This window comes from Neolamprologus brichardi, chromosome 3 (genome assembly GCF_056152115.1).
Source record: "Neolamprologus brichardi isolate AB-2024 chromosome 3, ASM5615211v1, whole genome shotgun sequence".
NCBI lineage: Eukaryota > Metazoa > Chordata > Actinopteri > Cichliformes > Cichlidae > Neolamprologus > Neolamprologus brichardi.
In genome coordinates, this window is record NC_142106.1 from 40,212,850 (window position 1) to 40,235,199 (window position 22,350).

The following is a 22,350-nucleotide window of genomic DNA, read 5'->3' on the forward strand; positions in this document are numbered from 1 at the left end:
CAAAAAGTGCCTGAAATGACTGATGCTATTATGGTATATCATGCTATCAACTTGTGATATGGAGATTTGCAAAATGTGGAACATATGAGGCAGATTTGATGAGGCGTTCCTCTGTTATACAAAGTATTTTTCAGGTATGGGTTGGCTTTTTTTCTGTATATCATTTGGTGCTATACAACTCATATTCAGGAACTAAATTATGGACATTTTAAATAATGCTGCATCAGATTCTGTGGAGTTACACTTTTTCTTGTTTTGAGATTTAAAATATATATTTTAAAGCTTTTTCCTAAGTATTCCTCAACCGGAAGAAGCTGTTTGATTCCTGTTTTCATCACGAATTCTTTTTTCCTTAAACTTTCTTGTTAAAAACAGAACTAAAAGAAAGTCAAACAGACTCACATCCAAGCCTGGTGTTCCAGCAGCTCCCTGCAAATAGAGACATGAGCCGTATTATGATCAAAAATATGTATTTCACACTGTATCAATACATTTGTTTAATTTTTGTAACAATAAATACAACATAAATGTAGGCATTGAACTATTTTAAACTCACAGGTAGTCCATAGGGTCCTCTTGGCCCTGGCTCACCTGGTGCTCCTTTCTCACCCTAGTTTAAATACATCAGTGTTGTACTTACAATGGCAGGTAAAAGGTTAAATGAATTAGGACCAACCGATATATGAGATTTTTTAACACCAATATGGATATTTAGTGATTTACAACTCTGATAATCTGATAAATGAGACGATATTTTTCCTTTCAGACACACAATAAATATGGATTCCTGAATACTTTTTACAAGCAGTTATTTATGAGTCTTTTCTATGATAACATGACAGTAAACTTTATAATCTTGTTTTCCCGGCACTTGAAGTTATGGATTACTCATTTACACTCTGCTTGACTCTGATCAGTTGGTTAATGTAGCACTTCCAATGACTGTGCTAACAGGGAATGGCACAGTGCCCTCTGGTGGACAAACTATACCGCAGCAACTCTCGCTGCTGAATAATCTCTCCTTTATTTATATAATTAATTTTAATTTATTGGCCATCATAAAAAGTGGATGTTGTATTGACAAACAGCTAATGTCGGTCAATAATCGGTCACTATATATCAGTCTGCCGTTAATGCAGAGTATCATCAGTAAGATATAAGAAATGAAATGTTGATCTTACAATATCCCCCTTCGGCCCAGCTGGACCAGCAGGACCTGGAGGCCCATCCATGCCCTGCAGAAAACAGTGTTATCATGGTGAGTTTACAACCTTGGGTTAGAATAAGCACGTGTTTCAGAATAATTAAGGTTAATGCAAATGGTAGCAAAAGCCACATATAGCCTCCGCATATATATTTATACATGTATATATATATAATACTCCTGGTTTGACCTACAACCAGCACACAGAAGTGTAAGACGTGCATTGGCCACAAAGGACATTTACGCTGCTGACACAGTTAATGTATGAGTGTGTGTTAATGCTCAGTTAATGCAACACGGGACAAAACAAGAGCCTTGAAATGCCTGCTCTAACAGTGCTGCGTATGGTCTCAGTCCTCTGAGCTGAAGTGAGTGCGGACAGTCTTTTTTCTGAGCTATAAAAATCTCAAAGAAAAAAAAAATGGAAACAAAACTGTCTTTTTTTTGTAAAAATGACATAAACAGTATGAGGTGGCATGGCTGAACAAAAAGAAAAATAGGAGAAGGAGGGGACTGTATGGAGGGGATACTGTCGAAGTAGATACTGTACGAGTTAGGTGCTGAAGCCTCTTGGTCACATGGCACTCACCCTAATTCCAGGCTTGCCGTCCAAGCCGGAGGCTCCCTGTGTGGTTATGGAGGTATGAGTGACATGAACAAGGCGGGATTAGTACCAGATGAACACTGTTATTAGGACAGGTTGATGGCAGGGTTTACAACAACTAAATTACACTGTGTGTTACAGGGCGCTCGGCAAAGTAGTCAGCCCAGGCAAATGAAAATGAGCACAGAAAATGGATTATAGATGCACACACGCACGCACACATACATATACAAACACACACATACAAACGTGTGTACTAATGCACAATACAATACAAATGAGGGATCTCTATGGTGTAAAGAAATAAAGAAATAAAGGGCAGGACTGGCTGAAGACACCCTGTGGTGTGTGGTTTCACTTACAGGGAGACCCAGAGGTCCACGGTCCCCTTTGTGTCCTGGTTCCCCTCGAGTACCCTTTGCCCCATGCAAACCAGGTTCACCCTGAGAAAGAAAGAGTTTCAGGCTCACTAAATATTTATAATAACTACTTATAAGATAACCTGACTTTGACTTAATATTGTACACGTGAAGGAATTGCATGTTCACTTTGTTGATATTTACCTTTGGTCCAGGAAAGCCATGGGGACCCTGAAAAACATTTAAAAAGCGGCTCACATTAGTACCTGGTTCGATTATTTTGAATATATTTCATTTCCATCCCCACATTTCTTTTCTGTGTTCTGCTTGTGGCCCGAACCGTTGCGCATAAATTGTTGTGAAAGCTGCGTTGAAGGGATGGATGAAAAGTAGAACAAGCGCAGCACCGTGAAATTGCTCACAGCGAAAAACTGACGAGGGCTCCCAGTGTTTTATTTTTACTCTGTTCCTTGGTGACTTCATACAAGCAAACACCGCTGTGGGATTAAAGAGGAGTTAAGCTGGACTGGGCCGCAGACAGATGGGAAATGTAATTAGTGACTGACAGTCTATATATGTAAGGTGAAGGAAACGCTAGCGTGGCTCCAAATACCCACTTCTTCTTAAGATATTGAGATTTTTTAAAAAGGAAGCTGTAGACTTTTAACCTGCTGTGTGAGGTTAGAGCTAAAAGGAAGGATGGAAGGAACCACGGCTCTACAGTACAAGCTTCTGTTTCTGACACATTTATTTGTAACGACACTGTGCTGTTGTCTTTTCGTTCGTTGTGAGTTGTCATGTAACATGTCATTAGGGTTATTAGCATATGCTGTGTGTCTAATACAAGTGTAGTTTGTGTCCACTAATGAAAAAGGGGGTTTTCAGGGCAGCACACTGACCATAGGTCCTGGGGATCCATGGGGCCCTGGTGGCCCTGGAGGGCCAATTATCTGAAAACATTAGGAGAGAAATGATATAATAAAAGTGTGAGTCAACAAGTTTATTACATGTTATTTGCATTTCACAATAAAAGCGTGACATATAGGGCACTTTTACTAAACTGGTCAAAAAACAGAGTGAGAGCAAAAATAGCGCTACAAGGTGTGTTGATTTACAAAAGTGGAACTATTTTCGAAACACAGGTGCAATTATTTCATTTCAGTATCAAGTGCAAAATATAAGACATGCTTTTGGTAAAATTAGCAGCAAATCAGTAAATCAGGTTGCACACTTTGATTATTTTGATCCTGATATTTTGCACCTTGAGAAAAGGAACTCCCAGAAATACGTATGGAACTGGGTCAGCTGTAGAAATCTGAGTGCCCACCTCTTACATCAGTCTTGTCACTGCACTCTCTTTGTAAATATTGTTGTTACTATATTTTAGTCTAACTTACAGAAGGACCTTGAGGACCTGGGAGTCCTGCATCTCCTTTATCCCCTTTCATTCCATTGACACCCTAGAGAAACAAAAGTTTCATGAGATCCACGTTGTGTCTGCCGAATGACAGGCTGAGAAGGTAAAAGTTTCAGAGGCATTTATCAGAGTATTCTTACAGGTAAGCCAGGTAAACCAGTTGCTCCTTTCTCCCCTGAAGCTCCGGGCATTCCCATGTCTCCTTTAGAGCCTTTGTATCCCTAAGAGGGGGTAGAAAGTTACCCAAAGAGATCAAAATGATTAATTTCTATTTTCACTGTAGCTATTAATTGAGAATGGGTTTTGTACTGGCTACAAAAAACTGTCTTTTCCCCTGATATTCTCTAACAGACACTGTCCTGTCTGTGGTGGATTGTTTCTTGTTTATATGGTTCAGTTACTTCTGTTGATTTTCAGTTCTGTTTCCCTGTATATGTTACTCCCGGCTCTGTGTCTTCCCCACTATGTTGGTTGTACTGTCGTGTCTTCAGTGTGGGAGACTGTCGTGTCCCCTGTGCTTAAGTCTCCCTCGCCCTTTGTCTCTCAGAGATGTCTTTGCCTCCGTGTCGCTCCCTCTCTACCCCTCTGTCTTATCTCCTTCTCTGGTTTACATGTTTCCCCTTGTGTTTCGTTCTATGTCTTCCCCATCTGTCATGTGTTCTCCCCAGCCGTCACAGTCTCTGTATTTGTTTCTTAGTATGTCCGTGTCCCATCTCCCATTTCCTGTCTTGTGTTCCGTGTTTAATGTGTTTATTTTTGCTTCCTCTGTGGCATCATGTTCATGTGTATCTGTGTTTCCACTTCCCTCGTCGCCCTCATGTGTATTTATGTGATCTGTTGTCATGCATTCACTGTCAGGTTGTCTATGTTTCACGCCATGTTACTATGTATCCAGGCCAGGTTTCATGTTAGGGGTTTTTCACGTTTAGCTTTCCCAGTTTAGGTTATTGTTTAGCTTCGTCTTGGTTCACTTTTTCCCTTTGTTTTGTAGTTTGATACCAGACATAAAAAACAGCTCGATTTCTGTTAAGAATCCCGTTTTGCCTTTGTCTGTCTACACTTAGGTCGTCTACTCTCGACTCCACATGTTAAGGTTAACCAATGTAAGTAAATATATATATACATGTATAAGATCAACTTACTCTTTCTCCATCAAGTCCAGGAAGACCAGGCAGACCGCGATCCCCCTGATATGACATTTTTATGACCACAAATTAAACTAAATTAGCTATCAAGTTACATAATGTGACTTGTAAAAGTCACCACTTGACATCATAATCAAACAAACATACACACACACATAAGAAATTTACCTTTATGCCTGGTGGTCCCGTTGGCCCAGGAGGCCCAGGGGGACCCTGGACAGAAAGAGAGACAGATTTCTCTTCAACACGTGCGCACAAGTGAATACATCTGTAGTGAAACCTACGAAACAATGCTGTGAATTACGTTTTAATTAACACTGGCACTGGCCATAACACTGAAAAATTACGTTAGGAATCAGGTATTAACCATGAACAGGACGCTCGACACATGCAGAGGTCACAACAGTGAGAACATGTATGACAGAATTACACACTTTGATGTTAGGATGTGAGGGCTGCATGACTTTGACAGCTGAGCCATAAATTCTGCCATTCTGACACCGATTTAGGGTGAAATGTTCACACTGTCAAGCATCTGCATTTTTCTGCTCTGAGGTTTGTAGTTCTTAGTGAAAAACAAGGCTACACATCCGTATGCTTATTTTAGATGTAGACATGTTGGAAGGTGGAATAAACTATTACTGACTCAAACCACAGCCTTGGGGATTCTTGACTGCTATACGTGATGCGGTTTTGACAAGAAGGGGACTGAGTGAGTTTGGAAAACCCTCTTAATGCTGTTTAATGGACATTCAAGGACACAACCAGCAGCTCAGGCAGCATGTAAGGTCGATCACAGAGAAGCACAATCACAGCATCGAATACAGTTTTATTCACTGTCAAGCAAAAACGTTGCTGGGTGAGGGAGGACAAGTACAACAGGGCAGCACAAACCGGGTCGGGCCCATGCTCGGACATAGATGGATCACACTTTGGAGATGAAACGATACACAGAATACACAGAGCCTATTTACCGTAACTGTAATAGTGGTAATCTTCTGCAGTAGGCCATAGGAGTGGAAGTGGGGAAGAGGTGAGAGATAAGATTGTAGAGGTCACATGAAAAGAAACCTTTGTGTCAGCACATTTCTGCACAGGAACACCCTCAACGTCTATAGAGCTCAACCTAAGTAGCTTCAAATGAAGGCATTGCACTGGATTACATTTCTATACATGTTTATATTTTTTCCTTTTTAGTCATTATGTTATGCAGGCAAATAATTCACTTTCACCTACTTTAGCTCCACTTTTAACCTGGCAAGTAAGCAGTGAGGAAGGTGAACCATTCATAGGTAGACACATCAAAATAAAAAGGAATCATTTTCCCCTCGTCTTTTACGTTTAAGGAACCGACCTGTAAAGCTTCCTGAATGTTTCCGTTGTAGTCGATGATTTCGGTGGCACCTTGTTCTCCTTTCTGCCCAGGTGGGCCCTGCACATGTCCAACACCATTAAACACATTTTTATTTCACACATGATTACATCATATCAAAGAATTACAAGCTCAATAGAGTGCCTCCCTTTCAGAAATCTGCCAAGGCTTAACTACTGCCCCCTGGTGGTGATAACAAACCTCTAAGGGCAGCAGATCTGCCTCAACCTCATCCTATTGCTAACATCTTCACCTGTCAGACCAAACCTCTGCATGTTCTGACAGCATCCATAAACTCTCAATGGCTCAATATCTTTGTTCAGTTGTCCCGTATATCCTCTTCTGCACATCTCCCAACTATCTCAGCCTTGTCTCCCTTTTTATTTTGTCTCCAAACCAACACTCAAACTGAGCTGTCGCTCTGATGTGCTCATCCTAATCACATCCTAGAACTGAAGTGTTGTATTAGAAATTAAAAGGTTTAGCGTATCAGCACACAGCATCCTTAATTATCTTTAATATGCTTGCTTACCCTTGGTCCAATGAGCCCCAAGTCTCCTTTATCTCCACCCTCGCCCTAATATGAAAGACAAACAACAAATATTGAACTCAAGGCACATTGCCGTCACGCCTTCAGCCACACACTTTACATTTTTATAGATGCTGAGGCCTTTTAGTATTTACAGCTTGCATTTGACAGAATGAAAGAACAACTTTTTGTATCTATAACCTGTTTTTAAGGGCGATGAAATAATATCTATGTTCTTTACAGCTTCAAAAGCTGCGATAAAAGCTTGAATACATTAATTATAAATGAGAATAAATTAAAATATGGAGTTTAAAGTGTTGGTGGAGTTTAAATTTGTGTGTGCGACTGTTTTATGTGAGTTCGTTTGAATGTTGTTAATTTAATCTGAAGTGTGTTGCTGTGTATCTGTGTTGCTGCCTTCTTAGCCAGGTCTCCCTTTGATCTCAGAGGGACTAACTGGTTAAATAAAGGTTAAATATATTGAAAAAAAAACAAGTGTCTTTAATGAAGACCTCACTGAAGAACAGTGTTTTATAGTGACATATAACACAGCATTCAACTCAAAGACTCCTCCAACATTTATTAATACCTGTAAATCTGATTGTTTTTATAAACAACACGCTTAACAAGGATCATTAAGTTCTTAGTGTTTTCACATTTTTACCAGCTCAAGACAAAAACAACAAACCAAGATCACTGGAAAATACATCTTTTACCCAGGATCAACTAATTCCCATGCAGAGTAGAGAAAACAAATCTGCTGTACTGACCTTTGACCCTTTAGGGCCAGGTGTACCAGCCTCTCCTTGTGAACCCTGCCACGTTTAAAAAAAAAACACACAGGTGAAGAGGATATTAACGCTTAGCACTTCAGACATGCACATAAAGTTGAAGAATATAAAACAAACCCTTTTTAAAAACTTTTTATGGGTTTAAAGAAAATTACGCATTTCTAAAAACACATTTCCTAAAGGAAACATCATCATCCTCTCTGACTCCTCCTGTGAGAGCTACGCAGCGAGCTCCACTAAAATAACCAGGTTTTAATACGCTGCAACCGCCAAGAAGTGGAGAACGTGTTTATTTGAACTCTGTCGCTGACAGAGGATGAGTTTCACTTCTGGGGCATGTAATAGGATGTGAACCAGATCTCTGTGTCGTCTAAGTTTAGACTGGAGATTAAGCTACCTGCAGGGGCAGCACCAGACATAAACAAAGGCAACCTCATTTACACTGGGTTTACTTTACACGCACTCCAGGGAGAGCCATGGACCTATCACAGACTATAATGTTTTAACCAGGTTTAACAAAAAGAGAACATGAAGTCTTGATTAAGCATCGCCTTATCTGATTTATGACTTGGCCGTGTGTGTTTGGATCGAAGAGGCTCTAGATGGCAGCAAAGCAACAGCTGAAAAGCTCCAAAGACTCCTCGCTTCAGCGACTTATTTCTTTAATAATTCATACCGTACGCACAGGCATGAATGCACACTTATGCCCTTCACTTGCTGACCTTTGGTCCAGCGGGTCCCGTCTCTCCTCGTTCCCCCTTCCCTGGTGGTCCGTGGTCACCTTTCTCACCCTATGCAAAGAGAAGGAGAAGGAGAGGTGAGTTACTATTGTTCTCCTGCAAAAAAAACAAAAACAAGGTGTCACGCAGAACTGCTGATCCAAGCTGAGTTCCCTCTTTAATGTCAGCACAAGGCCCGCGGTGCATCTTCTGAACATGAGGCGCGCCTTCGGTTCCCCTCATGTCATACATATTCAGCATGACTCCTCAGCCTTTTCATGAGCTCGCTTACTCAACATATTCAAACGGCGAAATGTAAATACTGATGCCGAGTCAGCACGAGGCAGACATGAGATGTGACAGGGCCGAGGAATTCGACAACAAAGAAGTGAAACCCTTTTCCTTAAAGTCGATGATTTAAATGCACGTTCTTAATTTTGGATTGTGCCTTTTTTTAATTTTGATTTGACTGAAAACAGCCAATAGAGGGAGATGTGGTAAAACTCGAGCTTTACAGTGTCTAATAGTTCTTACTGATATTTAAAAACCGAGCGGGACGCAATTATTATCCAGCAGCATCGATTCAGTAAGGATTTAATAATAAACGGTTACGGTTATGTTATTATGTGTAGTGTGCCTTGAAAGCAAAAAAAGCAAGTAAAACGCTGATTGTCTCAAATGGAATAAACATTAAGCCAAATTGTTTTTCTACAAAGCCATTTTTTTAGCTTCTCTCTGCCTGACATTTGATTAAGCAGCAGAAATATGCCAGAGGACAGCGAAACGCTAATATATCTCAGTTATCTGCGCACTGCAAACAGCCCGATGCAAAAGGACATGAGCACGAGCAATAATTCTTGCATGTCTGGATTATCACCGCTGGCTCCGCAGTGTGATAATGTCAGGACTCAAAGGTAGCGGCAGAGGATTATCTCATTCTGACCACTTCCAAGTGACATTTTGAAGCAACAGAGGTTTAATCGCCTTGAGGGGAAGCGATAATGAAGGGTAATGAGAACAGAAACTCAAAGGAATTCGCGATTTCACCGACGATCGCGCTGATAGGATGTGATAACCATCAGTCAAAGTGTTTGCGTCTCATCATTACCAGCTCGTAATATTCAGCATGTCACTCGGAGCAGAAAATACCTCCCACGCTGTGATAAACAACATCACAGTGACGAGCTGAAGTCACCCACCTTGGTTCCTGGGAGTCCTGGAAGCCCAGGCTCACCCTGGGGACCGAGAAACCCGGGCTCACCCTGCGCAAAAAAAACAAAAACAAAAACAAAACCACGCTATTATTAATTTTTCCACTGGGCGTCTCTCGTGTAGCGCTGCTAATGAGCACTAAACACACACACACAAGATGCATGAGCAAACACATTTATAATGACAGGCATGCACTTACAGCTCGCACACTTGCACACGCACACAAGCGCGCACTCATGCATAAATCACACTCACAGACACACATTATCAGCGGCTGGTTAATTTATCCCCTGGTTCCTCATATATTAACGAGCCTCTCCCTCTTATGAATCCTAATAGACGTTTCGACTGACCTTGTTAGAAACTCATCGGGGCACGCAGAAGCGTTCTGATTAAGAGGGTCTGCGCCGCTCACGGAGACGCTTCCAATTTTCCTGCATTTGCACTTTCACGTATGAGGAGCGAGGGTCCAGCATGAAGTGCGACACTGGGTTTGATTTACATTACATTTGATTGGGAAATTACTTAACCGGAATGTATTATTACACCATCTGCAACCTGGAGAACATCAGGCACTCTGGAAGCCCTCAGAGAGGCAACGGACATTTGGCTTTCAAACCTTTAAACTTTGATTGGATAAACAGCAAAGAATGCAGAGAGCAGAACAAAGTGCAAGGCCGAGTGCTACGTTAGCAAAATAATTTTGTTAGAATCCATCAAGCATACAGGCCTCTTAAGTCAAAACAGGAGTATATAAAGTGTAAAATGAAAGGGCCTTTTTTAAACAAGCCCAGCACGTTCCAAGCATATGAAAAGAAAAGAACAAAACGGGCATAACAAGCACCATCATCTCCATGCCTGTGTGAGCATTCCTTACATTCAACAGTTATATTTTAAGCTTAATGGTCCTCAAGTGCATTGATTTGGTTGCTTTTCTTTAACATGCACCATTTGTGCATTTCGATTCGCCATCTGCACTTGATACGGGGAAAACAGTAGCTTGAAAAAACCCGGAATAATCAAATAAAAGTTAAACTTCCCCTTTTTAACGAGCAGCACTTTTGACACATTGAGCCTCCTGATTGCCACCGTCAGGAAGTCGACTGAAATGTCTGCCTGCTAAGCAGCATTCAATCATTAATTCATGGACCTCCGTGTTATTCACGAATCCTAATGAGACGGTTTTCCTGCTGAACGCTGGCATGTTTAGATCAAAAGCTCAGACTGTTTGGTTTTGTCATTTCGCCTAAACTCCTCACTTTCGCTTCGCAGCAGCTACCGTGCTGCTAAGCTGAAGCGCGAATCCCCACAAAGCAGGAGAAGCGAGATCGGACCACGACGGCGTGACAGCAGGCCAGATGTGTACTCTACCACAGATGGACTGAAGCTGACGGACAGGGACAACACTGATGGGAGGGTGGATAAAAACAGCGAAGCATTTACCTTTATCCCTGGTAGTCCAGGCAGCCCTGGAAGTCCTGGCTCTCCCTACACAAGAAGAGTGTGACATGTTACAGCCAAGCCAAGCTAAGCTGAGTCAAGCCTCATTTGGGTTTGAAAAGCTCTATGCTTTATTTTCTATTTGTATTTTCCTCTGTCTATCAAGCTGTCGTGGTTCTGAAAAGCGGCCCGCTGTCCAGAAATTGTATTTTCACCGTCATTCGCTTGTGGTAAGCATCAGCAGAAGGAACTTGCACATGCACTTTCAGACCAACTCATGCAGCCGTGGCTTGACAGCGCGATTAGTACTTGTTATAAAACTCAACCCTTCAAAAAGTGCAACTGAGTTTCATTTTTAGGATTTTATTGGTTTGGGCAGGTGTGAAGTGTTCGGGGTTTCTGGAAGGAAAAATCGTCTGATACTTTGGGTTAAAGTTGCAAAAGCTGTTTGCGAAAGCTGCCACGGCTTCAAGGTCCTCCGAGTTTGGCAGCGTAGGAAGAGTTGGCGTATTTTTCTATTATCAAGGTCGGGTGATTGTCAAGCTGAGAACGCAGTCATTTGATTCGACTGTGGAAAGCTCAAGAGGTAAGGCTTCCCCCCCCCCCACAATCCTCCAATGAGAATACTTTGAGACTTTCAAAATAAAAATTTCTGACTTAACGGAAAAATTATGACCACTGGATTTATGGCATATGAAAAGAAATGATTAGCGCCGCTCAAGAATAATGAATCGTAATGGCACTCGGGGGATCAGAGAAGAGGCTGTAAACTGCGATTGCTGCTAATGAAAGCATTATAAAAAATTAAGTCCTTCTTGTTGACAGCTGAATAAATGAGTGCCACCCAATGGTGATGTTAAATGGGAAACAACAACTCAATCTTGTGACATTATTATGTGAAAAAAACCCAATTTTTAAGTATGTCAGCACAAGCAGGATGTAAAACGAACAATATGATTAAGCATTAAAAGTTAGTTAGGCCTCAATTTTACTTAGCAGCAAAGCAGGAAATAAGAGGCACTTGCTAAAAAAAACAACCTTTCTGTCGCCTTGAACTAGTTTGTCCAAACAGATAAAAGAGACTGAGAGTGTAATTTACATGAGGCATTGGTGCAATGTCAGCAGAAGTCTGGTCAAAGGCCGGACAATGGCTCAGTTTTCTTATTGGTCGTGACTGTTTATTAGTTTCTCAACAAAAGCTGTTTCTTCAGCAACATTCTCCTGGCTGCCATTGTTGCCTCGGAAAGTATGTCAAACACTACAACAAACAACAGTCGGGAACAGAGGTCGTAGCGGCGAATATCGCTTGAACAATAAAAACTGAAGCAGCAGAATAGGGTGACCTTGTGGTTGGAGCTAAGGGAAATGCACGCAGAAACATGGAAACAAGAAAAAAGGAGCCAAAAAAAGAGAAAAATGCAGAAGATTAGTATATCCAGAGGTGTTAGTATGAAACTGGAGACCCTACACTGGCTCTAAACAAGAATCAAGCTGAATTAAAGTGAACTGAAGGGCTGTGATGTACTGAAGGTCAACTTGCATTCTTAATGCCATTTAAACAGTAACGTTGGGCTGAGTTTTGAATGAGCATGTCCATATTTGAGCTTTTCTAATTTGCAAAAGTTTAGATGTGTACAGGCACAATGATGAAAAATAAATAGACTTTCATATACACTCAGGTTTCCTAAAACTATTCACTGGTCGAATTATATTTTGAGTAAAATATGTCGGTATGTTTAAAACCATACTACTGTGACTGTTGCATGCAATTATGTCCTACTTCCTTTATGCTGTGTATCAAAAAGCCATGAGGTGTAGCAAAGTGTAGTCATTACCTTTAGTCCACTTCTTCCAGGCTCTCCAGGTTCACCCTGTAATACATGTAAAGAGTTTTCTATTTAACCGGTGAGACCGATTTAAAAATACCACCAAGTATCTGTACTTCTGTTCTGCATGTATTAACAGAAAGTCCTTTATAAGGTCTTAATCTTAGTAGTTAGTTTCAATTGGTAACAGAAAAAGAGACCTGATCGAAGTATGCATAGCTATCTGAAGGCTATCTTATTTTCTTTCATGTTGACTACACTTACCTATTCCTGTTCTAGAGTAACACTGTAGCTCATTATTGTGTCATTGCTTTACTAATGGAAGTCCATTTTTTCCTCATTGAATCCAATTAAAATGAATGAAAGTAGCACAGACTAGCATTCATCTGGTACGTAAACTATACTGCTCAAGAAAATTAACAGAATCTCAGTGAGAAGGGCATTGGTTTAGCTCACTGTGTTGAGCGGGTGCCCACATGCCCTTTGGCTCAGAGCAGCCAACCCGCGGCCCTTTGCCGCATGTTTCCCCCCCTCTCTCTCTCTCTCGCCTTTTGCATTCCTGTCAATTCTTCAATCCGAGAAAATCTAATTTTCTCATTGAAACAAACATAATGTCCCAGAGATGTTCTGTTTGATTTTGCTGAGGTGAGTGTGGGAGCCAGTGAAGTCCTTCATCTTCCAGGAACTGCCTGTGAAATCTCACCACTTGAGGCTGCCATTGTTGTGCACTGGGAGGAACCCGGGCCCACCTGCACCAGCACTGGTTCAGAAAATCGAACCAAGGATTTCTAATGATACCTAGGATACCTAATGGAGGTCAGAGTGTTGTTGGCTAGCCTGCAGAGCTCTGTATGCCTCTCCATTGATATGCTTCCTCAGACCATCACTGATCCACCACTAAACCTGTCATGCTGAACGATGTTTCATGCACTACTAGAGGACGTCGGGCCTTCAGGCCAGCCTCATGAAGGCTGTTTCTGATCGTTTGGTCAGAGACATTTACACCAGTGGTCTGCTAGAGGTCATTTTGTTGTCTGGCAGTCCTTATATAGTGCTAATCCTGTTCCTCCTTGTACAAAGGAGGAGATACTGGTCCTGATAATGGGTTAAGAACCATTTACAGCCCTATCCTGCTCTCCTAGACTAACTGCATGTCTCCTGGAATCTCCTCCATGCTCTTGACACAGCAAACTTTCTGCCAGTGGCACATATCAATATGCTATCCTGGAGGAAATGGACTATCTGTGTAACGTCTGTAGGGCCCAGGTATCGCCTCACGCTGCCAGCAGCGATACTGACACAAAATGCAAAACTAATGGGAAAACAGTCAGAAAACTGTCAGCGGCCTCTATCTGTAAAACCTGTTTCCTGTTTCGGGGGTTGTCTCGTTGTTGCCCCTGTAGTGCACCTGTTGTTAATGTCATTAACACCAAAGCAGCTGAAACTGATTAACAACCCCCTCTGTTACTTAACGGACCAGATCAGTATCCAACAAGTTAAACTCACTTGATGCTTTACTGCTTTTTTTTAGCGTAGTTTAGCTAATAAACTAGCACTCCAGCCAGTTATGCTAATATATTGAGTTCAGAAGCCAAAAAGCCAAGCTGGTAAAGGCTAAAATGCCAGATGTTAATGCTCCAAAGGATAGTTAACAAACCCAGGAACATCTGTCCTTTTTCTGCTGTCTATAGTCAACCCTATTTATAAAACACCTGTAGCTTTCCATGCACACACAGTCACAACTTGGACCTTAATGAATTACATTTTTCCATTTAAAAATCTTAAATCAAGGACAAAATGACAGTGGTCTGTGAAACAAAAAGCTTTAGCTTAGCTCTCACCTTGATGCCTGCTGCAGAGGAGCCTGCATCTCCCTAAGAAAGAGTCACAGAAGAAAAGTCAGAAAGACACAAAAGGCAAAACAAAAAGTGACAGAGACTGTTAAAATAGTCGATGGGCTTGTCTGTGAGGCCACCGGAGGAGTCAACATTATTGTGCAATTACATTTACAAAAATGCTGACTTATAGAAAAGAAACCCATTTACCGAACAATGCGGAGCATAATTTCACAACTGCTGCATTTGACTGGATAAAACTGGGTGAAAACACAATTTGAAGAGCAGATTGTTTGCTATTCTAAACAGAGAATATACCTTTTCACAAAAGCTGGAGACAGCATTTTTATGACTACGGTGCTGGGAATCGTTTCAGTTTTACCCTGCAGCTGGGCAGGGGTGATGACATGCAGGGTGAAATCTAACACTATATATAATAAGAAGAAATCCACAGCAGTATACGAGGTGAAGGTGTTTAAGGAGGCACACTAACAGGAACCACTGAAAGCTTTGTTCATTGCTTCTCCTTAGATATGGCACGGAACTAGAAGGAGACAGAGCTACTTATATCACATTTTTCCAGCAAAGCTGTCCAGACACCAAGAAACCAGACCCTTTTTTTTCTATGCACTGCATCACTACTGCAGTGTACAGTAAAAACAGACATAAAACAAGGGGCCAATAAGTCTAATTACGGGTGGTTGGTGGGAAAAAGGAGTGGGGAGGAGGAGGCTGGGTCTTTAGCTCTGGTGTGGACTCTGTGGTTTCACTACACATACGCCTCGCGCTCAGAAGTTGCTGAAGGAATGCCTCTCGCCCTCAGCTTTTTATGGGAGTCATTATGATGCATAGCACACAAGGCAATGTTTAATTGTGGCTTTTTTTTTTGCACACAATAAACTGCGTTACTGTTTACAGCTGGGTTTCGCTGCATACTCAGGGGTGCTTCTATCCCAATCTTAAAAATTCATCATTCCACTTTTTAATATATATAAGTGGACATTTTCACAAGTTCTTTTATATTTTATTGGGGTACAGGATCTAAATGGATGAAGTTTTACAGCTCACTACAAAAAATAAAGAAAAAAAGCTCCTTCATATTATTACAATTCATGGAAGACAAAAGAAAGGTTTTTAAATCATTTTACACAATTAAATAGAAATATTTCTGGCCAAATACTTAGGAGACAACATGGATTTATTTAATCTTAAAACATATATAAATATATATATAGTAAAGAAGGAGACAGGGGCCCATTTTACTGACTTTCTTGTGTCTTCATTGAATATAAATCAGAGCTGGTTCACACCTGCTGCTTTCAGCAGGGGTAAAGGTGTCACATTTGTGCTTAACTGTTACAATTTTAGCAATAAAAACAACAACAACAAAATTACCGTGTGACGCTCATGATCAGTGGGCTATACGCAAGCATAATTAACCGTTTCCACATAATTAATCACAGCAGGATCGTAATGTGGTCGTACTGCGGAGAAATAAAACGTTGCATAATAGATTGTAAAGTTTGGCCGTGTGAAGCAAAGCCCTGAAAACAAGGAGGATGCTGCAAAAGCGATCGAGCCTTCATTCCTCGGCTGCTGAAGCAAGAAGCTCGCTGGCGTGACCGATCTAACACAAGTGACACCGAGCTCTAGAAGCTGAACGAGAGCCCCGACCAAGAGAGAGTTTAATCTCTTCCAAATGTAGGAGTATGAGATGGAAAAAGCGGCGGAGCTGGGAGGTGTGCTGAGGTGTGGCGCAGAGTGCTGACACGTCCCAACTGGGCCAATTACCACGGTGAGGCTACAGCGTGCGATTTAGCCGCAGAGCAGACTAAGATGGAGAGCCGTCACCGCAACTCCACTTCATCACAGGCACCCAGACCTGTCGCTGCCCATTGGCATTTGGAGATAATAGCATGAAGGGCGCAAAATGTATGCCTAGTAAATCATGCCATTTTCCGGCTGTTTGCTTGGGGAATGAGATGAGCGCAGAATTAATCGCTGAGCAATGAAGGCATGGCTGAATTGTGACAAATTAATACCACCGCAGTCATCAAAATATGACTCTTACTCCACATTACAGCCATTAGCAGCGATGACCAAATTCAGCGGGCCCCGGCTAAATATTACCCCCTGTCCCTGAGTTAAGATATATGTGAGGCAATGCAAATTGTGATCGGCTCCCAGGGCAGAGAGGCCTTGCCAGTATTTGAAATGCTGCCAGTTCACAACAGCTTGGACCGGATCTTAGGATTCAAAAATTATACCAACTGCTGTGCCAGACTGGCCAGAGCCAAGCACTCACAGCCTGGAACTTCCCAAAACAAAATCAAAAGTTTGATTTGGTGTATTTAAAAAAAAAAAACAACTTTAAAGAATTTTTCAATTTGTGAGGTCCAACTTTTTCAGCAAGAAGAGTCACAGTTAATTTCACACCTACTTAAATACTTAGGCTGAATGCATCAGAAGGAAATGGTTTAGAACTAAAGCTTTTAACTGTGGTAATGATTTGTTTTAAATGAGGCCAAAAATGGACATGCAGGGGCTGTTAGAAACATTTCTCTCTACGCTTAATGACGGCTTACGGACGCAACAGAGCAGGTAATGTGTTATATAAATGTATACTAAACAGTGAGTGAACATAAGTGAGTATAATTACACAGCTGCTTTTCTTATGTACAATTAACATACCTATTACCTACTACTTTTCCCCTGCTACATTTAGCTCGTGACTTATGATCACATATGTTTTAGTATGATCATGTTTCCCCCCATATTGCAATTTGCAGTGTTATATATTCTTTAGAATTTGCTATTCGTATATATGAGGCTAGAGAGATTGGTAACTCCTGGTCTCTAAAGAAAAGTGTGCATTCCCTGAAGAACTGCTGAGTGGTTGATGACTGTCCGGTATTTAAATTAAAGTCCCACACGTGCAGGCCAAAAGAGAAGCTAGGGACCCCCTTACAACCTCCGGTTGCTAGGGAAAAATGTGTATTCCCCAACCAGTTGGCATGTGGTTGCACTAGGTTGCATTTAGTACTAGATAAAATTGGTTGCATAGAGGTAAACGGTCCTGTAATGAAAAGCTTCTTGCGACTGCCTTGTTTGCACGTATGATGGTCGTGATTGCTCATAGGTCGGGCAAAGTTTAACTAATATGGTAACTTGACTACGAGTTTGACTACAATTTTTATTAGTTTGATTACAGTTTGATTGGAGGCAAACTGGTATCTACTATGAAAGCTATGGGTGTCCGAAGCAATCTGCTAGAAACCAAGGCAGCCGCAAGGAGATTTTTGGTGGATCACCTCCAGCAACCGATTTTTATCCTGCCACACATAGAAACCTCCACTTGCCAACCGGTCAGGGATTACCTGGGGTTGCCACTCCCTGACAACTCTAGGTGAGAAAAATATGCATTCCCCAGTCAGTTCCCATGTGGTTGATCTAAGTCGCTGCCAGTCGCTAAATGAAATTGGTTGCATAGAGATACGTGGTTCTGCATTGAAGACCTTCTAGCGATTGCTTTGGATGATGCTCTACACCCAGCAACCTATAGCAACTACTCTCCAACATTTTAGTGAATATACTCATTTCCATGTTGGTCGTCAGCAGCTAGTTGTAGCAAATTATTTATTTACAGCAATGTTTTCAATAAACACCTGGAAAACAAGGTATATTTCTATGGAATTAAATTAAATTATCTGCACATGAGCTTATACAAACAAGAAACTAAACTCAAGACTACTTGGAGCTGTTGGAGTCCTCAGCATGTCAGCTTTTTAACCTGCTCTTAAGAGCGAGTGAGCATGTCAGTCAGAGTATATCTGCCCTGTCATTAGTCTCTTTCACACTTCACAGGTCCCCCACAGTCAAAACAATCTCCCTTTGTATCATGCAAAGCACAGCCAGACTGCTTACACCACCAGTTCTCTCCCCCCCTCTCTCTGCACTCCCCGAGGTCTCTCTTCTCACCATACCGAAGCTTTCGCTGCTTCACCTTTCACCTCACATTACCACACTTTCCCCGCAGTGCGTGCTGTGTATTGTTAACTTTGGCATCTTCGGCATGGACGACTAAAGATGCCCTCCTTCCCTCCCATGTCCCTCTGTTCTCTGGTTTCATCTTCCTCCCGTGAAGCAACAATACGATCATAAAAGAGAAAGTGATCAGATGCAAAACTCTGATGACAGGGGGCTCCGCTTGGCAACAGGTTCTCTTCACTTGCACTGAAAATCAATCAGCCCTCGGTGTGCCTGACATCTGGTAAACTCATCTGGATGTCTATTGGTTCGAATTCCTCTCGCCATATGTTGTGCGCTACGTTAAACAAAACACTCATTTTTACGTCCTGATGCTGACAGTCTGAGATGAGGTAATCCACATCCATCGTAAACATGGCAGAAATCATAATTATTTGTAGTCTGCCTTTCGCTGTGAAACGCATCAGTGTGCACCCGAATGAATGGCAGGTGATCGTCTACAGAAGTCTGAATTCCCGCGGTTATTCGATTCATCTTCCTCTTCTTCACTCCTGAAGCAAAAATCCATCATCTTCTCTCCTTTTATTGCACCAAGGTAAACTAGATCAAAGCGGCGCTTGAGCTGCAAAGTTTTATCGCCCTCCTCTTTTCCTTTTTGTTCACTCATTTTCCACAGATGATATCCTGCATCTGTTTCCCTCCAATGGTGTCCTTTCTTGGCTGCCGAGTTTTAAAAACCACAGTGCCCATAAAATGAGAAGTTATCAAAGTTTTTCTGCACCGAACAGCAATAAATTGGCAGTGACATTTTCAGTACATGGCTTCTGGTCTGCTGCCGGTTTATCGGTTACATTTTGTTTTTATACCTAACTCTGTATAAGCACCTCTGGTGTATAATACATCACAGCATTTTGCCCTCAGATACTGCGTTTCAGCTTCTTTGGCAACTCCAAGGAGAATCTTTATTGTTTCCCACTAGTGTGAGAAGCTAAATCAACATTTTCCCCCCCAAAAATAGCTCATTTCTATCCATAATTGATTTGTTTCTGAAATGTTTTACAACTTATGAAGAGTAAAGAGGTCCAAGTTTTGCCCAGAGGTCATCCAATACAAATGAGGCTGTGACCTATTTTCATAAATGCTCCTTAAAGAAAATAATAAGAGCGAAGGCAGCATGGCAAGCATAATGTGTTTCTGGATATGATGTCAGTGTGCTAATACAAAGCAAAGAAACTCTTCCCGAAAACAAAAGCTTTTTGGACAGAAACATGAATCTATTAGTTTAGTTCTGAACAATCTGCCCAGCAGAGCTTTGCTCTGCCTTTTGTTGGATATGAATCTCAACTTGACAAGCTGTCTTGAAGATAAATGGTACCAAATTAATGCAGAAACCATCCGACCAGAAAATGTAGCATCAGCGTAGCATAGCAATTAAGTCCACATTAAATACAAAGGACACATCAAGTGCCAGGATGACTGCTTATGTGCAGCCTTGACTACAGTACAACTGATGACCCTTGACCCCAGCTGTTTCTACTGAACATTACAGTTCTCCTCAGATGGCTAACGTGAACTTTTTTTTACTGTTTTCTGGCCACCGACAGCCTCTCTGTTGGTTCCCTGTGCAGTGTCCAAGACATAAACAAAAGAGAACAAAAACTCAGAGGATTTCACATACCTTCTCTCCCGGTTCACCTTTCGGTCCCTCCTCACCCAAATCACCCTGCAATGACATCACAGAAACCTGTTCAGTCTCTTGAACGCAGGAATGAGTCAGTGCTGACAGTACATGACATGAAACATGATTGTTTAAACAAGCTTAGCACACAGTAGGACGCGCTTCTTCTTCTGTGATTGCACTGGAGCAAAGCTGCTGCCTTATCTTCACTTTGATCACTTAACCGTCAAATGAAGTTCAAATATAAATGTAATATTTAGGTGATGCCCTGTTACGAAGCTCCTAAGCTCACTGCATTGAGAGCTGTGATGAACTTCACTTCTTAACTCCCAACTTTTGCAATATTAGCTGTATGGCCGGGATCAAATGCCATAGCTCGTCCCATCCACGATATGACTCGGTGGAAGCCAGTTGACTGGTAGTTTTCTTTATAAGGAGAATGTCTTGTTGTTGGAATAACCATCAAATGAGTAAGTCTGGTGAGCCAGCTTTTTTTCTACACCCCCAAGAGGCTGTCATGTCTCAAATGCACACTCTACACACATTCCCAGGCTCTCAGTTGTACTTTGTTTTTCCTGTTAAATAGCAACAGTTAGCATACGATACCAAGCTGGTAAATCTATCTGCTCAGCATCAGCATGTCAGCACGCTGGTTAGAACTTAACTCAAAGCACACAGACTCACAGACTCTGTAAAATGTTGCTACACTCTTGTTTTATCAGTGGATTTCGTATCACAGCACGGCTATAAATCTCGACTGTGTAAATGTAGTGAAACATGACATGTTTCATCAAATGAAATTAAATGGGGAAACACAATCATTTGCAATCATGAGTGTCTTTGTAAGTTATCCCTGATGTCAAAATATATACATATATTTAAAAAACTGCAACAAGCTTTCTACTTTCCCTTTTTATCTGTTAGAAGCCTTTTTTCTTTTTTAATTAGCTTGCTGACTAATTAATGAGGAAAAACAAGTGTTTAATGTTAACATGTCTGACTCCTCTGAAAATAAAACCTCAGAGTACTTTGAGCCAAGCTGCCTGGCAGGGAAAAGGTCATTTCACTTTTAATAAATCCCCATGATTTTATATTAAGATTAGACCGCGAATCAAACAACGCCTTGCAGTTCCAAGGATATGAAATCAAAGGGTGTCTCATTGTGTTACGCGATTAAAAAATAAAAAAAAGAAACTTCAAGAAAACTAGATTATTTTAACAGCTTCAATGCTTCAAACTGCTGTTTATTTTTCCATCTAGGAATTTATCATAAGTTGAATCGACAAAGCCAAAAAGTGCAGTTTTTGCTAGCAGCGCTGGCCTGCCACATGGCATCTCTTCCAAACCCGAAGGTCAGGACCCCATTAGTGCTCTGACAAGTCTCAGGATGATTATATGACTGGAAATGATAAAAAAAAAATTAAATCTGCAGAACAAATTGTTTATTTTGTCAGAATTTGCGTAATTAACTGGACGTGGTTTCCTCTTTACCCTCCTGCAACCTGATGAAATGATCTGAAAAAGGTGCATCCCTGGAAAACTGGTCATGATTTTTAAGACGTGGAAATTGTGGCAAAGCCAAGCGGCCAGGAGTCGACGAAGCACAGAACCAGGTTCATACTAACACGAACTGACACACTGGATGCTCGTGTTCTCGTGTTAAGGCTAGAACATTTCTGCATATTAAAAAAAGAAATATTTGCACTTTGACCTTTTTTTGTGCATCGCGGTAAAGGATACACACGATGCTGTGAACTGGGATTGCTAGGAGATGCTGTCACATCTTTACAGCAAGCCAGGTGTGTTAGTGACAGAGACACTGACACTGTTGTCAGCTCAGAACTGATCCAGCTGACAACGACTGCCCGAGGGCCAGTTTTGTGGTCGATGAAGCACACACGATAAGGCATCACTCAACTCTCCAGCCCGCTGCACTGTCATCCCGGTCAGTGTTTCACACCTCCCGCCCCGCTGCCGTCCAACAACAGCAAATAAGGGCACCATTACAATTACAGAACAGAGGGAATAAAGCTGCTGTTCCTCTGTGAAGCTGTTTTATGGGTCTGTTCTTAGGTTTACTTCACGGCCTGGAGTCGGTGAAGCTGGGTGCAGTTTTTGTGACTCACTAAATCACTGACTCACTGGTGGCTAAGTTACAGAAGGGAGGCAACTTAAAAAAAAAACAAAAAAACTAGCTGGAGCTGGGAGATGTAAAGGCAGAGCTGCAGTCGT

At 41.6% G+C, this 22,350-nt stretch overlaps 1 protein-coding gene across 1 annotated transcript in view; it reads right to left on the minus strand.

The window, feature by feature from the left end:
- Nucleotides 1–22,350, minus strand: part of col25a1 (collagen type XXV alpha 1 chain) — a 154,556-nt gene that overhangs the window by 10,063 nt on the left and 122,143 nt on the right. The window contains exons 14-34 of the mRNA XM_087837642.1: nt 20,119–20,163; nt 14,460–14,492; nt 12,628–12,663; nt 10,796–10,840; nt 9,340–9,402; nt 8,144–8,212; nt 7,401–7,445; nt 6,634–6,678; nt 6,084–6,161; nt 5,704–5,727; nt 4,898–4,942; nt 4,727–4,771; nt 3,725–3,805; nt 3,565–3,627; nt 3,067–3,117; nt 2,372–2,398; nt 2,171–2,251; nt 1,794–1,829; nt 1,182–1,235; nt 557–610; nt 403–429 (exon numbers count right to left, since the gene is read on the minus strand). Coding sequence (XP_087693768.1) covers nt 403–429; nt 557–610; nt 1,182–1,235; nt 1,794–1,829; nt 2,171–2,251; nt 2,372–2,398; nt 3,067–3,117; nt 3,565–3,627; nt 3,725–3,805; nt 4,727–4,771; nt 4,898–4,942; nt 5,704–5,727; nt 6,084–6,161; nt 6,634–6,678; nt 7,401–7,445; nt 8,144–8,212; nt 9,340–9,402; nt 10,796–10,840; nt 12,628–12,663; nt 14,460–14,492; nt 20,119–20,163 — 1,047 coding nt within the window. The remainder of the gene's footprint in view (nt 1–402; nt 430–556; nt 611–1,181; nt 1,236–1,793; nt 1,830–2,170; nt 2,252–2,371; nt 2,399–3,066; nt 3,118–3,564; nt 3,628–3,724; nt 3,806–4,726; nt 4,772–4,897; nt 4,943–5,703; nt 5,728–6,083; nt 6,162–6,633; nt 6,679–7,400; nt 7,446–8,143; nt 8,213–9,339; nt 9,403–10,795; nt 10,841–12,627; nt 12,664–14,459; nt 14,493–20,118; nt 20,164–22,350) is intronic.